Here is a 17,097-nt window from a genome sequence, read left to right as displayed (position 1 = left end):
AATGTCCTTAGAAATAAGGATGTGTTTATATGTAAGCAGAATAGAGACTTCCAACAACAAGACACTAGAGCTATGTAGATTAAGGTATGTATGTATGTAACAGTATATATGTCGCCTGATATTAAAAGATACACATACGCGGAGGAATGTGTGTGTCTGTTAAAGTGAAAATGTAATGGCATCTGCAATTCGCAAAGGACATCGAATGTAATAACGTCGTAACACACTCATACCTACACATGCTTAGTTGCCGCAAAATGTCACCACGCATGTATATGTGTATGCATGTGTGCTTTTGTTGCTACTGTCAACGCCATTTGCCACAGTGAGCTTCCCTAAAGCTATGATAGTTAGCATATGCAGGCGTATGGCTTTGTTTTTGCATCTGTGTGTGTGTGTGACTGTGGCAGCGTCTGTATCCACAAGCCATAACCTCAGCCCACATTTACACACCTAGACTCTCGTGCTTTAGTGTATTAACATATACTCAGGCGCATGTTTAACATAGATTAAGTCAAGATCACACAGCTTGCGAGTATTAAGGGTACATAAGGTGTTCCAAAAATCTAGTGTTTTGCGCCTTAAAATATACCAGAGCATTTGATTGCGGTTTTCGTAATTGATACGGTGCTTTAAAACCTTGGTATAACTTAATTCAGAACAGCTTAGGTAAGGAGGCTGATACTTGCCTTTGAGGTCCCTTTTTGGACAACTAGAAATGTTGGTCGTCTGTGATGCCAACAAAAACACTCCAATCTATAGATCAAGACATCTTTCACGTACCGACAAAGCGCTTAGAATCTATCACAAATTTCTTAAGTTGGCTAGTAATAATGTCAGCTAGTTTGCTGGGTTCGCCGACGGTATGCCTACCGAGATGCTTCGTCCTCAGTAAATCGAAAGCTGGACCCTGGGAATAAAGTGCTCGAGATGAACCTTGCTAAGATAGAGCAATTCGAAGACACGCTTACGCTCCACTCTGGGCCAGAAGTATCTAGCAACCGCACAAGTACTGGTTGCTGTCTAGCGTTTACCGAGCTAACGCATGGTCTATGTGTCCAAAGTTAGAACGCATGTAGACCATAGACTGTTCTCAGTACGGTGACATTGTCACTAGGGTATGCGGTTTTGATACCTTTTCGGCTTTACAGTGATTCCGCTACGAACGGATACCCAAATATGTCGGATATCGGAATAGATTGAAACTAATGCCTGTGAGGACATACATTCCTTGACTAACTTTGAGCATACCGTCATCGAAATCAAAGCGGATATTTCCGCTCTGCTGTCGGAGTGAATGTACATATCTCTGAAAGAGACCGCAGTTCGGAGCAGTACACCTACTTGATGGTAGCCTGATTATTTCAACATAATTGTATTTTTTCTAAAAATTCGTCGACCCACAGACGAGAATATTGAAATGGAAAATATTACATACATTCTGCTACTCGGCACAGAAAAGTACAGTAGGATGACAATTTCATTTTCTATGGCGTTGACAGCTCTGCCGGATCAAAATTCGTTTCGGTTCCGTGATGTTGGTAGACCCGATTGTCCTGGGAATCATCAGACTATTTCTCATTATCTTCTGTTTGAGGTTCTATGTGCTACTCGACGCACCCTATATTTAATGTAGGCAGCAGCAACACGATACAACACCTGCAGCCCTTGACTTTGTTTATCAGTCATGTCAATACGGTTGAACGGTTCGAAGAACTCACCAAATAGTATATGCCACATGTGATCACTAATGTGTTCTACTGTTTTAGGCATTCATTATACAGATAACGTATTATAACAACAAAACCATACTTTTAATATTCATTTCAAACATTTTGAGTGAATTTTAAAAATGATTGATATCAAAATGATTGATATTTTAGGTCAAAATTGTTTCAAATACAGAGTGGGCCATACAGATGGTAGATTGTACTTACCTCTCGTTCATTATTGTGATACGCAATACCGAGAATTGGCATCGCTCTAAGTATTGCAACTAATGATTGTATTGTGTTGCTGTAGACAACCGGCCGATATTGTTTGAAATCCTCTGGGGTGAACCCACTTTCGTGGATAATTTTCATTTGTTTGACTATTGTGCTTTTACCCGATTCACCAGCACCTGAAAAAGATGAAGAAGACAACAACAATAAGTAAATTATTTCATTAATTATTACTATTTATATTTTTTTTAGATAAAGATCTATCAAATAAGATCGGAAACTCTAAAAATTATAGCTAATCAGTACAAGACAATCAAAAACGATTTAATACGACGGCGGGGTTTCCGATTAATCGAGGGTTCGAGATGGTTGGTAACTTCACAGACCATTTATGGGATCGTAGTAAATCGAAAAATTATTTAGATTCCTATTTATACAAATTGTCACAGCAGTCAGGAAAGGTTAAGGCTTACCCTAGCCTCAGAGAATCAATAAGATAAGATTTTTCTTAAAAAAAAAAAACTATAAGTCTCATATTGCAACAACAACAAAACTCATCCGACTCCCATCAATAAATCACTCATCGCATACTCATCACTTAATATAATCACAACAAATTAAGCGTACATCAAGCAGCAGCAACAACAACTCAATGGATTTTTTTATGGACGCTTAAATGCACTAATTATGCATTGATAATAATGTTTTCCCTTTCAAATAGCCACAAGTACCAAGCACGAAAACTATACAAATATGCTCGAGTGGCAACACTTGAGCGAGGTGCAGTTGATGGGTAACACATGGGAAGAAGAGGCAGTTGTGTGTAATATGTAGAATCTTTTAGTAGAGATAAAACGTCATTGTAGTGGCAAAGTGCATGAAACAGAAACACAAAGAAAGAAATTAAAAAAAAAAAACAAAAACAATAAAAGCATAGAGATATGTATACTTGGTAGACTTTCATGTAAAAAGAATGCCAGTGAAACTACTAACTAAACAATGGATTTATTGTTAGCAAGTATATATCTATATATATATACATCCACATGAGTGTGTGTTTATTATCACAATGTCACTAGTATGCGCCTATGGCCATGCATAAGTCAGCCTACTCCTGCTACTGTGCTGACACTGGCGGCGATGCCGTTGATGGCAAATTGTGATCTTGAAGATGTCAGCAATTAGTTGCGTTGATGACTAAAATGATTGCATATACATACAGACATATATAGAGTCAGTCATACATAAAGACTTCTTCAGTATACAAATGGGCTGATAAAAACTAAACAACAAAAACTAACATTGGAGATATTTACTATGACGTTGGCCATTGAGCGCATGACGTTGATGATTTGACGAAAGGCTACTTAAGGAATAGTTGACTGTGGATAGGGATAATTAAACATATAAAATAAATCGTTTTATTGAAACAGGGTGCTACTAACTAAATTTAGATTTAAAAAAATATTATATTTAAAAATTATGAAATAAAAAAAATCCATAAAAAATATACTTGTAAAACATTAAGTACTCTCAGAATAAGCTATAATTATTTAATAATTTTATTATTTAAAATAAAAATCATTAAAAAATTTGAAGTAGTGTAGAAGTATATTGAAAAATAATATGTAAATGAAATAAAACAGAATTTCAAACCTAATCAAAAAATAAAAATACAAATTAGGAAAAAGTAAAAAAACAAAATTACAAATTAATGAAAAATAAAATAAAATAAACAATACAAATTAAAAATAATTATAATGATAGCCTAAATTAACTGAAAGAAAATAAGTCATAAAGAAAGATACAAACAAAAAAACAACAAAACCGATTTCACTCATTTTCACCACCAAGGTACACAATATCCAAGACTATACACTCACTTAATTTTGCAATAATTAAGTATTATATCCCGATTTGAACCATTTTTGGGTACAGAGACACACCATAAGAAGAATTCCCTCTGAATTAAATTAAAATATCTGAGAGATTTAACGATGTTCTCTGCGAAAAACTACCCTTAGGCTCTGAGTTCTTTATGTTCGATAACAGGGACTGTTAAAAGTCTCCGATCTCGAAACTTTTTCCACAAGTGATGCAACAGCTTAAATACAGTATTTATGCCTAGTTTTATTCCGCTATCTTCATTGTTTCCTAATGTATATATTATAAAACGAATGAATCAGATGGAATTCGAAATTGAGTTATATGGGAAGTAGGTGAGGTTGTGAACCGATTTCGCCCATATCACCGATTTTCATTGGCCAAGCCAAAAATCATTCCAAAAATCAGAGGTCAGCTCTCCTCTGCCATTACTTCTGTAAAATTTAGAAATATAGAAATTTAAAACCTAACCTTTATATGGGAGGTGGAGGACGTGGTTATTATGCGTTTTCAACTATTTTCATGGTGTATGGTGAGGTACGTAATAGAAACGACTGCAGACAGTTTGGTTAATATAGCTTTATTGGTTTGCGAGATATATACAAAAAATGCCCACTTTCCCAAAAAAATTGCATCCAGATATGTAGCTTCCTAGTGTGATCCCCTGTGCCAAATACCACTTTCATAACTTTATTTATGTCTTAGGTTTTCCCTTTTAGGTTTTCGATTTTCGCCATTTTGTCGGCGTGACAATGGTCCGATGTTGCCCATTTTCAATAGCATCCCTCTCACGAACCCAAGGAACATGTGAAGCGAGTTTCGTCACGATATTTTGATCTTTTTGATATATATAATTCTATATCTCACTTTTTGGGACGTACAACCAACCGTTAGGTGAACAAAACTATTATGCTCTCGTAGCAACTCCTGTTGCTACTTTTGTTGCTTTATTAAAAAATTAAAATAATTAAAATATAATAAGTTAAAAAATAGTAATATAAATAAAATATTAGGTCTACAACTTTGCATCTACCGTTTTCCAATAGATGTCTTTAGGGTCAAGCACTGGTCGATTAAATCGATTAAATCGTTTTATATCGATCTTGGACATTTGTGTCAACATTAACCCAACAAAATATTTGTAGAGATCTGTTTGCATCCCAAACTTATTCTCAACTGAAAATGTCACTTTTTGAGCCGATTTCTCGACAATTGCACGGACCGTTTTTATACAAAAAAAACCTTAAATTTACTTTGAGGAAGCAAAGTTGTAGACCTAATACAATAATAAATCTTAAATAATTTATTTAAAGAAAATACATAAAAAATCAATAAAAACAAAAACCTGCAATAAATTATATCTATGTATATCCAAAAATAATTACAAAAACTATTATACGCCATGCAACATGTTGCGTGAGCATTACAAATGGAAAATAAAATATTCTAAACAAAAAAAAAACAAAAACAGAAAAGAAAAAAATCCAAAACGAACGCATGCCACAAACCGATTTGCTGCAGAATGATGCGTGTGTGTCCTGCTGAAAAACATTTCCAATACACACCACCAATTTGTATGCTCATTATTGGTTTTTCAATTTTATTTTCTCGGAAATCGAATCGAAAACTTTTCCAAATGTATTACGTATGTATGTACGTATAACGGTATAAGCGAACACGCAACACATTGTTATTATGAATTTATTTTTGAATGCAACACTTTAACGCAACTCAAATGAAATGCGTAAGTGTAATAAATAAACAGAGCGTGAGGAAGAGCAGAGTGAGATACACAGACATAGGTGATTCAACGACGACCGAGGGTTCATATGGATCATGTAGGCACATCGATACTGAAATATATATTTCTTTGTTTATTATATCGAAGTCACCGTCAGCCGAGAACAACAGCTCGTACGCTCTGAACGTTCAAGTGGGTGGCGCATGAATTTTTGGAATTTCGAGAAATGCACTGATTCGCCAAGGTATTGACATGCAGGTGGTGAGAGATGAATAACGTAACTAGACAATGAGAGCATATTAAAATAATAATACTCAGGAATGCAGGGCATTATTTTATGAATTTAACGGTATTTATATATATTTCTTTAAGTTTAGTAATATCGATCTTTAACAATTAATAGTAAAAAAAAATTATTTTCCTGATGTAATAAAAAAATGTTTTCCACTAGTTTGGCATCCTAAATGGTTGACAGTTATAACACAAATTAAGTAAATTGCGCCCGAAGGTAGGCAACATTATTTTCAATTCCGATATATCTTAAAACTAAGATTTTCTATTGCTATTTTTGTGCCTAGTTCGTTAAGGTATGTATTTTAATTGACGACGATAGATGCCGCTGTTAAATACTATAGTTTTCAATTATTAAAAAAGGTTTTCCGGTTAGGTTGTATGGCTGTTCCTCAGAGAGAAACACATGAAAACAGCCCTTTGTGAAGCCAGGATCACTCCTTGATTCGGTGTTAAGATTCGACAGAGCGCCCTGACCCTACTAAAAATCTGCAGAGATTTTTCACTTCTATATTTCGCGTGGTTGTTCGAAAAAGGGAGATTCGAGAGATATTTGTATTGATCTCGCAAAGGTGTGATTTGATGATTCCACCTCGTTCTCCTCCAGACAGCCTGTACAGCTAGCATCCGGTAAGATTATTAACGTAACAGCGTGGAGCGCTCCGTAGACCTCTTGCGATTCACCAGTTTCATTCAGATTTTCGATAAGAATATTTCATATTTTGAATTTATTTGTGTTTTTGATATTTAAACTGAATTTCAAGTATTATGGATATTCTTTCTGTGTCTTATCAAGAAAAAAGCAGTCGTTGTCGGTTTATCAGCATAAATAATCGAAAAAAAACACCACAAAAAGTAGTCTAACGTAGTCAAATGATCTAAGTGGCTAATTCGCTGACCATTTCTTGATATAATTCGACTATCAGAAGTTCGTTGAGGGCTGGCTTATTACATTGCCCATTAATATTGGATGATGGAGACTCAACCAATCGGGAAACATTTACCTATAGAACTTTCCATAGATAGCATATATGTAGATTCGGAATACAATCCCCTCAAGTCAAATATTTTTATGAACGTGACGAAGTGCCTCTAGAATCTCTTCCGGATTGTGCGCTGTACAAATACAAGTAAAACATTTTCAATTACTTACATACCAGATAAAACCAGACATGTGGTTCATCGCCGAACATGATTTGACAATACTAAGTGTAGTCTAAAAGTGTACCCTGCCTTCGAAAATATAATTCCAGAATTTTTAATGGAAGTCTGTGTGTTATTTGCATGATAAATTATGAAGCATACCAAACAGAAATGTCAAAAACATGTGTTGCATTTGACAGATGGTTTGACAGCTATCACTGTGAGAAATTGTATACCTATGAATATACCCTACGATATTTGTATGTATATATTAAAATACACTCGTATATTTATATAACAACTTGAAGGAATATAAATTAAAAAAATAAGAAAAATAAAAATATAAAAATATTTGAGACAGGTTTATTGCCAAAATTTGGCATTTGTATAATTTGATTGGCGCGTATACACAACTGCCATCGTCCATATTGAACTACTGGACGATGGCAGTATAACTAAATACTTAATACTTAATCATTTCAAATAATTACAAGCACGAGCCAATCAATATTTGCTTCAAGAAATTCGCAAGTATTATTTACACTCTACTGTCGATGCTAAATATTTTGTGAATTTCGCGGGTTCTTAAATTTTCGCATTTACGCAAATCATTTTGTCTAAATTATGAAAATTAAACAACCATAAATTATTTTGGGAATCACCCACACAACAGCAATCCTCAGTACTCGCGCACAATTTTGACGTCTAAATAAAAGTGAAAAGTAATGTTGATAATAGCAACAACAACAGCAACGTTTGAGTACTGTTGGAAATGCTAAAAATATGCAAAGTAAACTTTTAGTACGGAAATTGTTTATTTCGAAATTCTGTATTAGTACATTGCAATGAACTCCGTTTAACTCGGTGATTATGACGCTGGGTTACAATGACCCAAAAGTAAAATATGTATGTAAATCTTTATTATTGATTCTATAGAGAAAGAAAAGCAGGTCACTGCATGTCAGAAATAATGAAAATTGGAAAACATTAAGGAAATAAAATATATTTGGTAAATTCCCTACAAATTTCTTGGGATCTATATGACCTGTTGTAAAGGGTGGGTTGAATGTCGATGTTAATATCATGTTTGTGACTGTAGACTGTTTCAGAATAATTCCAGTTCATATTTCAGGAAACAACCCTGTTAAGCCTATATATTTAAGCAGAAAAATCTGGTTGAATAGTGAAACCAATAGCTAGGTTGAAACTACAGTTATACATAGGAGATCGATAAGAAATTTATGAGATCGTTCTCAAAACCGAGATATAATCGGTTATAATGCCAAATACATTTGAGAGACTATTTCAAATAAATAACTCCATCATTTATAAAAGATCCTACTGACCACTCTGATAGAATAACATACAAAGATTCAAGAAAAGAGAGCCTGAAATATATAAAGCAATCAAGCAAACCTTTTTGATTTTTTTTTATCAAAAGAACTATAGACTTTATCAGAAAACATTCTCTTCAAACGAATAGAGTTCTGCACACATATGACAAACCATAATCCAAACTTCGGATGCTTTGACTTGTAAAGGCGGAAACGATCTCGAAAGTTTCCTATCATCCAAAACGGCACTCGTTGAGTTGAGATTAAGGTGAATAAAGTATACTATTTTAACAAGAGGTTTATTAAGAAAGTGGCTAAGGGGAAATTCTGTTCAAAATATGCATTTTCGATTCTATATAACACTAACTCATCCATATTATTTTCTTGAACTTCCTGGAACTCCATTACGAGGTTCTAAGCAAGTACTTCCGCGACAAAATTATAAGAATTTCGAGAACAAGGTTTGCCTATAGGGATAAATACTCGTAAAATAACTAACAGACAGACTTATGTATGCATTCCGCGGTCACATGTACAGCTAAACTTATCCATAGATACATATGCATGTATTTACACAAGACGTAACTGCAGACGTGTGTTCCAAATATTGATATAGCCAAAAAATTATTCGAACATTGTACAGTACGTTGTTGTTAGCTGAGAAAATTTAATTGAATGAAATGTAAACAAAAAGTGCGATGAGCTCAACCGTGCGCCGTAGACGCCGACCGAGCAGGAAGATTGCGGATGCGGCAGCGCGGTATTGGCGGCAAAGACAAGGCAAAGTGCGCTAAGTAAACTCAAGCTACAATCAACAAAAAAAAATATATTTATCTGTATGTATGTATGTATATGTATGTAAATAATAAGCAGAACACCAACGTCAATGGAAAGGTAATGGCAGCAGCACGATTTGCTGTGGATAAAGTTTGGAGAATGCGTTGCTGCGGCGGCGCTGCGCTGCGGTTATGGGCGCATTGAGCTGGCAACGCCTTTTGCCAACGTCAAGAACAATAAACGCTTTGAAAAGGAAATGTGTATAGCGAAGCGTGTGTGTGGCTATATTTAGTTATTAAAGAAGCATTCAAATGCTTTTTCTTTGTACTACGTGCTGGCGTGTGTGGGGAAAAGTGAAAAAGCTTCTCCTGCCGAAGACGGTGAAGTGGCAGAAGTCGACCAATTCGTCAGTTTCACAGCACGTTTAAAATAAAAAATAAAAAAAAATATACAAAAAAATATAAAAACAATGAATACAAAAACAAACTAATTAAAAAACAAGTAAAAAAGGGCTAACTTCGGTCGTAACCACCAAATATTTTATAAACATTATGGGAGCAAGAGGAAGTATTGGCCCGATTGGTGTAGAGTTTATTATAGGAAATTTTGGCTCTGAACTTCTGTAGAATATCTGAGAGATTTGCCGATAATTGCGGTAAAATATTAGCGATATACACTCATGTGTTCATATTCGGCACCTGGGGTCTTCAAAAGTTATAATTCAATTTCGAAAATTTTTAGACTAGCGATACGACACCTCAAATGTAGTATTTTTGAAGAAATTTCATTCCGAAATCTCCAACGGAGTTTGATTAAAAAAATAACGGGAATTACAAAATTATAAATTTGATGGGTTTGGAGAGTTCGTTGTTTATTCCTGAGTTCTTGGCCAAAAACAATACTGTAACGATCCACCAGCCTTCATATTCGTGCTATTTTCCTATTACTAAAGATAAAGAATTAAAGGGTCATCGTTTCACAAGCATAGGAGAAAAAGGCTATCCCAAAAATCGAGTTTGAGAAATGTTTCGACGATTGATAGAGGCGGCATATGTGCATAACATCGAATGGCGACTATTTTAGAGACGACAACATTAACGTAGACGAAAGCATTTTTTTTCAAAACAACTAAAATTACCGTTATTTTTTAACACATCCTTCAATATTGTAAAGTGAAGTATTATTGGGAATACTAATCAATTATCATATGCAATTGAAAACATTGTTATGGGTTGTTAAGTTGGCGTGATTGTGGACCGATTTCGCGCAATTTCAAACTGCAACCAAAGTCCATAAGTTGGTAAGTGGACACTGTGAGGTTTTTTGTGAAGTTTTTAATATTTTTAATAGCTTAATTTGTGATTGATTTGAAACGTTTGATTTTTCGGTATACAGATTTCGGATTTTATCTGAGGCCAATATGACACTCATATAATATTTTTTCGTTGCTAATTATAGTGAAATAACCACTACAATTACTGTTATTGATAAGTATTTTAAATAAGTAATTTAAAATCAGTGATTTTTATCAGGCTCAATAATTGTATGCCATAACATTTATAGTCAAATAAATAACAAAATTTGTATGTATAAAAACACCGTTTAAACCAAATATTTAGTTCACATTCTGTTGCAAACGCCAAAAGTGTTCCGGATTTTGTGTTTATTTCGCTAATATTCGAGTTTTCAACTGACCGGTATTAACTTTCAGTCGGCAAAATGCGTTGTTCCTGCTTAATTTTCATCTTGACATTCAACTCTGCTTTGCATTCTACTCATCCAATAAAGATGGTAAAATTTACGAATCTGAAATGTGCAACGCTCGATAAACCATTTGCCGATTTCGCCAATTGCAAACTCAAAGCGTTGTCACGCGATGAAGTAGCACTCTCGTTGCGTGTTAAACTCTTCGCAGTGCCGGTGAATAATGTGAGCGTAAGTTTATAAAAAGTAAAATAATTTCATTAAAAACAAAATTGTTATTAACAGTTGTACGTTGTATATCCATTTTAGCTAAAATTGGAATTCTTTAAGAAATTCAATGGTTATCGACCTTTCCTATTCAACAGAACTCTCGATTTTTGTGCCTTTCTACGTAATCAAAAGAGTGTCGGATTTGTTCATATAATTGCAAAATTTGTAGAAAGCTCTTCAAATATCAATCATACTTGTCCTTATAGCGTAAGTGTAATAACGGATGTGCGAATAAAATATACAGAGCGCTACATATGTACATATAATCAAACTACTAGACAATATAGGGAACTGCGCCGAATGAGGCGGGACTCCACAGATTCCATTCATATTTTTTATTTGAAAAAAAAAAAAAATAGAAACACTAATTATATGAACTAGCCTGTTTATTTTTAATAAAAAATTATTTCTACTAATTTTATTTCAGCACGATATCATCATTGATGGACTTATACTAAAACCACAATATTTTTCATTGCTGCCACTGCCAGCGGGAGAATATCGTTGGAAGATTACATTTGGTACTTATAATGATTGGAAAGGTATTGTGGATGTATTTGTACAATTCTGGGAATAGCCTTACAGAAATAAATATCCATTAAATATGCCTTTTATAACATGCTTGAAGTGAACTCTTATTAAGAGTTAATAAAGTGATAAGGATTTGCGACTTCGTTTAGATATGTTTCAATCTTAGTATAACGGATATTGAAAGCTAGATCTACTTTGCTAGGTACAATAGTTTCCTTGCGGCGATTATACGCTCACAATTTGCTAGGATCAAAGCACGGACAGATGGACAGACGGACGGATGGACATAGAGACATCCTGAGCCTTTCGATATAAAAAATGCTAACAAAAATAAATTTGCTTACATAAGTTCCACATCGCAAATATGTGACGTGCCAAAGTTCAATTTACACTACTTTGTATGTAAACAAAATGCCTGTTCGATTCGCAATGGCTAATTGACGCTTTGGCAGTGTACGTTGTCCATTGTTGGCTGTCAGAAATTTCAGTAATTTATATTTTGAAGCACTAAAGAAAATTTTAAACGAATTGTTTTGATTGTCTGTACGTGGAAAATGCGCAAATATTTACATAATGAGATGCTGTGAGTTTGAGTGAGTGCATTGAGTGCGAATGCGCATTTTTCTTAATATTCAATTGACCTGGTTTAACGAAATGCATTTCTTATGTAAATGTAATCATTTAGTGTTGTTGTTTTAATTGGTGAAAACTTGTTGCGCTCACTCAAATATTCCGTTTTCCGTTAAGGCAAACTAATGTCGAGGATAGTAAAAAATACACTGAATTGCCATTTCTCTGCTCTGTAATCAAAATAATTAAAATAAAAGCAACAACAAAGTTGTTTAATAGAATGGAATGACAAGAGAGTGTTCGAAACTCTTTTTAAACACTTGATATTCAGTCACCTACTGACTAAGCTAGTCGATGATTTATGCCACTTGTTTGTACGATTCGGCACTCTCAAAAGTTTCGGTATATTCGACTGATTTAAGTGGCAGTGGACGCACTGCTCCGTATGGGGACCGCTTTTAGAGAGGTATGTATTCACTCCGACAGCAGGGCGGCAATACTGGCATTGGATTCGATGACAGTACGCTCTGTGCTAGTTAAGGAGTGTCTTAGATCCTTATCAATAGCTTCTAGCTATTTTGCGATCCGACTAGTGTGGGTACCCGGTCACCGCGGGATCGTTGGTAACTGTATAGCGGACAAGCTTGCAAGGGAGGGTACCCTAGCTACATTGATGTCGGAATGGAAGCGCATTGATATTCCATGGTCCACCTGCGCAAGAGCGCTGGACATGCAGACTACGCATGAACTCGTCAAACGCTGACTTGTGCAGTGGCGAGGTCCTTTTGGCCCTATGTGGAGCATAAGCGGTGCTTTCAACTGCTTTCTCTGGACAAGGTCCATCTCGGCGCCATCATGGGTGTACTTACTGGACATTGTCCAATGGGTACCCATGCGGTGAGACTTGGGATCATGGCAGATGCAAGTTGCTAAGGCTGTATGGAATCACCTAAGCATTTCCTTCTACATTGTCCAGCTTTTGCCAGACTGAGGTTGAAACACCTCGGAAGGCCCTTTTTCGTCGATCCTAGCGAATTGGCTAGAATCGATATTAGCCGTCTTAAGAAATTTGTAACGAATTTGCTGAATCCTAAAAGTCTTTGATCCACAGGGAGTTTTATTGGTACCACAATGGACAGCACCGGGCTGTCTAAGTGAGATCTTCTGTTTTTACAGAGATCTGCCTACAAACCTAACCTAACCTGTCCGTGGAAGGTTCCAACAGTTGCCTCACAATACTTCAGCAGCTAGTGCATCAGAAATCTCTTTGTATTGGATAAATAAAAAAAAACATTGATTTAAAAACATAAAAAAGGAGATACCAGAAAGTGTAAAAATTATGATTTTTTTAAATAAAGCTTGTATGACTATTAAAAGAAGTGAAGAAACTTAATAATCGCATTCTGATGCAAAAAAATCTGGAGCATATAATAAAAAAAAATATTTTGCTATAAATTATACAATGATTTAAGCATTTTAAAAATTTGTATGGTATACCACTGGAAGTAAATGTTGAAACTAATAATTGTTACAGTTATCGGCTATCATTTTAATGAAAGCAATTAAGTTGAAATAGCGACAATTAAAATTAAAAATATTATTGAAAAATTGGTTAATTATATTTAATAGAATGCTTAAATTTTTTTCAATTAGAATGGAGAAATAAAAAAAATATATTTTTTATTCTCATATTATATTTTATAGTATTTTTTATGAATACTTGCACAAACAAAAATATATAAAAAATAAAAATTAACAAGTAAGGAAAGGCTAAGTTCGGGTGCAACCGAACATTTTATACTCTCGCAATCTATTGAAGCAATTTTATTAAGTTAACACACTATTTCACCCATTAATTACATTAAATTATCCGAGAGATTTTTTTATATTTTCGGTTAAAATTTACCCTTAGGCGCTGAGTTCAATATGTTCGATATTTGGGGCCTTGAAAAGTTATAGTCCGTTTTCGACAATTTGTTCACAAGTGAAGCCAAAGATGATATGCACTATTTGTGTAAAGTTTTATTCCGCTATCTTCATTGGTTCCGTATATATATATTATAAAGTGAAGGAATCTGATGGAATTCAAAATTGAGTCTTAAGGAAAGTAGTAGTGGTTGTGAACCTATTTCGCCTATTTTTTACGTGTTACCAGGGTGTCAAGAAAATATTATATACGGCATATCATTGAAATCTGTCGAGTAGTTCCTGAGATATGGTTTTTGACCCATAAGTGGGCGATGCTACGCCCATTTTCCATTTTGTAAAAAAATCTGAATGTAGCTTCCTTCTGCTATTTCTGCTGTCAAATTTAGTGTTTCTGACGTTTTTCGTTAGTGAGTTAACCCACTTGTAGTCATTTTCAACCTAACCTTTGTATGGAAGGTGGGCGTAGTTATTATCCGATTTCAAGGTGTGTGGTGGGGTACGTAGGAGAACCGACTGCAGAAAGTTTGGTCGCTTGATCGTCCTTCTGATCATTTTGATATATATAACCCTGTATGTAACTCGTTTAGTATACTCTATAATACTCTCTTAGCAACTTTTGTTGCGAGAGTATAAAAATGATTATCAGAATTTGAAAGAAATTATAAATAATTTGAATAATAAATTGAATTGTCAAAAAAATTCACTTTTGAAAGAATTACTTTGCAATTCACCGATTTTTCATTTTATTTCCATTTATTATTGAATTTTTTTATTTTACATAACATTTTCTGGTAACATTTTCGAATATAAGTATTACTACAAAAAGTACTCAGCACTTTCACAGGCAGTTTTAGATATTTTTTATCATTTCCAATTTTATATATATGTATATGCCTCTTCTACTACTAAAATATATATATTTCTCAGAATAAATAATCATTTACAAATAATAAAATTAACCAAACTAAATAACAGCATTAATTACTTAAACCAAAGCGAGCTTTGTATCTGAATTTACAAATATTACTCATACGCCCAGGTGCACTTTACTGATAAGTGTTTTTAGAGTTAGAGTTCCGAATAATATACAATTAAATTGCAATGTACGATAATATCAATGCGTGTAACAATAAAAAAGAGTAGTCTCACTACGCAAAATACAAAAACACAAACAACTTCACACACCTACATACTACATACCATTCATTCCCACACAAATTAATCAACGCATGAAAGTTGAAGTACTACTGTATATGCATGTATGTGTGTGTGCATGATTTTCGCAATGGAAGTGAACGCCTACCAGCAACAAAGAGGTCATGAGTCATTTGGCATAAACAACAACACGTCATTTTGTAATTATGTAAATAAATACTCGTCCATATCACTTAGCAGGCAATGGATAAGGCATTTATTTATTTATTCTTTAATTTTTTTATTTCGTGTTTTTTTTTTTGCTCCACTTCCGGTTTTCGCTGAAAAGTTGCTTTGAAAATTTGATTGCATGCTTGAATATTCATGAAGTGCACAAACAAAAGTGCGAGTGAGCTGTAATTAATTATAAATACGAAGACAAATTGAATATTTGCCATAGTTGAGTGGGTGCGTTGCGTCGAAGCGTTGAAAGATAGTGCATATGTATGTATATAGAAAGGCAAATTTCATATTTATTACATTTTTGGACATTAATAATTAAGCGTTTTGTCGTTTTGTGACCAAAAAATAAAATGACAATCATGGAGATATATACATATATATTTAGCGTAGCATATTTTCAGGCGTTTGACAGTGGTTTTGTGATTATAAAAAGAAGTAAAAACATTAAACTCATTGTCAAAAATTTAATTGAATGAGTTCAGAGACTAAAACAAAAAATGACATTTTTCAGAACCACTAACACTATCTTTATTAGTTATCCTTATGTCAGAAATATTGGTATAACTAGCACATCTGGATTTTTTTCTTTCGATCTAAACAATCTTGTATAATTTACGTTTCCATGAAAAACCGATAAAAATGTGTGTAATAATGAATGAGGCGGCTTGAAGAATTATTTTCTAACATCTTACAAATCTCTAAGAATCGACATTAGCCCTATTAAGAAATTTGTAACCGATTCCAAGCGTTTTGCTGAATCTTAAAGGTTTCTGATCAACAGGGAGTTTTATTGGTACCACAATGAACAGCGCCAGGCTGTCTAAGTGAGATCTTCTGTTTTTGCAGAGATCTGCCATACAAACTTAACCTAACCTAACCTACAAATCTCTTTCCTTTCACTCTTCTCACAAAAATTAGGTTCCATCCCTTATGATGCTCTGGTGATCCAGAAAGCGTCTAACAATATAATACTTTCAAATGAATTGTAGCATTAGACGAGACAAGTAATTGAGTTCAAGCAGTTAAATGCTCTATATGAAAACTAGGAACTATGAGAAAATATATATATATAATAGTTGAGGATTTTCAGTTCGATTAGTCAGATTAACCACTTGCATTACATTACAACTGCATTACACATGATCGTTCTGATCGGTTTTGTCAGTGTCTGAAGCCTGTCGACTGTCTGACATTATTTCAGAATAATTGGAGGGATGACTTCTAGATTAAAAATAGGTAGATCATGTTCTTCATAGGCCTCACACGATAGACGATGATTATCTACTATATTTCCCTTTAGAAAAAATATCAATATTGCCGGCAGATGGCGCTTTACAGTGAAGTGTCAACAGATGGGTTAGTCAGTGCTGAAATTACACATTAGATTAGATTAGATTAGATTAAAATATGAGGATTGCACTGCGACTTAAGGTCTATTGTGCGCTCTCCAATTGTCAAAGTATATCATCTAAACTCGTCACTTTAAGAAACCTTAACACCGTTCCAGGGCTAATGGACGCGACATTATCTCTTTGGGGATACAGAACCTCAATTATCTGATTCCTTTTCTTCGCGATAGCCGGGCACTCAAGGAATAAGTGAT

At 34.3% G+C, this 17,097-nt stretch overlaps 2 protein-coding genes across 5 annotated transcripts in view; one reads left to right on the top strand and one right to left on the bottom strand.

Annotated features, from left to right (window-relative positions):
• LOC105217747 (G protein alpha o subunit) overlaps positions 1–17,097 on the bottom strand; it is a 79,790-nt gene that overhangs the window by 36,590 nt on the left and 26,103 nt on the right. For all 4 annotated transcript variants that reach the window (XM_054233019.1, XM_011192903.3, XM_011192902.3 and 1 more), the window contains exon 3: positions 1,938–2,122. In XM_054233019.1, the coding sequence (XP_054088994.1) occupies positions 1,938–2,122 (185 nt within the window). The remainder of the gene's footprint in view (positions 1–1,937; positions 2,123–17,097) is intronic.
• Positions 9,359–11,768, top strand: LOC114804655 (uncharacterized). Its single transcript, XM_054233020.1, has 4 exons — positions 9,359–10,413; positions 10,825–11,048; positions 11,127–11,294; positions 11,515–11,768. Exons 2-4 carry the CDS (start codon positions 10,833–10,835, stop codon positions 11,662–11,664), a joined length of 534 nt encoding a protein of 177 aa, XP_054088995.1. The 5' UTR covers positions 9,359–10,413; positions 10,825–10,832; the 3' UTR covers positions 11,665–11,768.

Source organism: Zeugodacus cucurbitae, chromosome 6, assembly GCF_028554725.1.
Source record: "Zeugodacus cucurbitae isolate PBARC_wt_2022May chromosome 6, idZeuCucr1.2, whole genome shotgun sequence".
In the NCBI taxonomy this organism is placed as follows: domain Eukaryota; kingdom Metazoa; phylum Arthropoda; class Insecta; order Diptera; family Tephritidae; genus Zeugodacus; species Zeugodacus cucurbitae.
The sequence above is the reverse complement of the archived record's forward strand: the minus strand, read 5'-3'. Positions and strand labels throughout refer to the sequence as shown.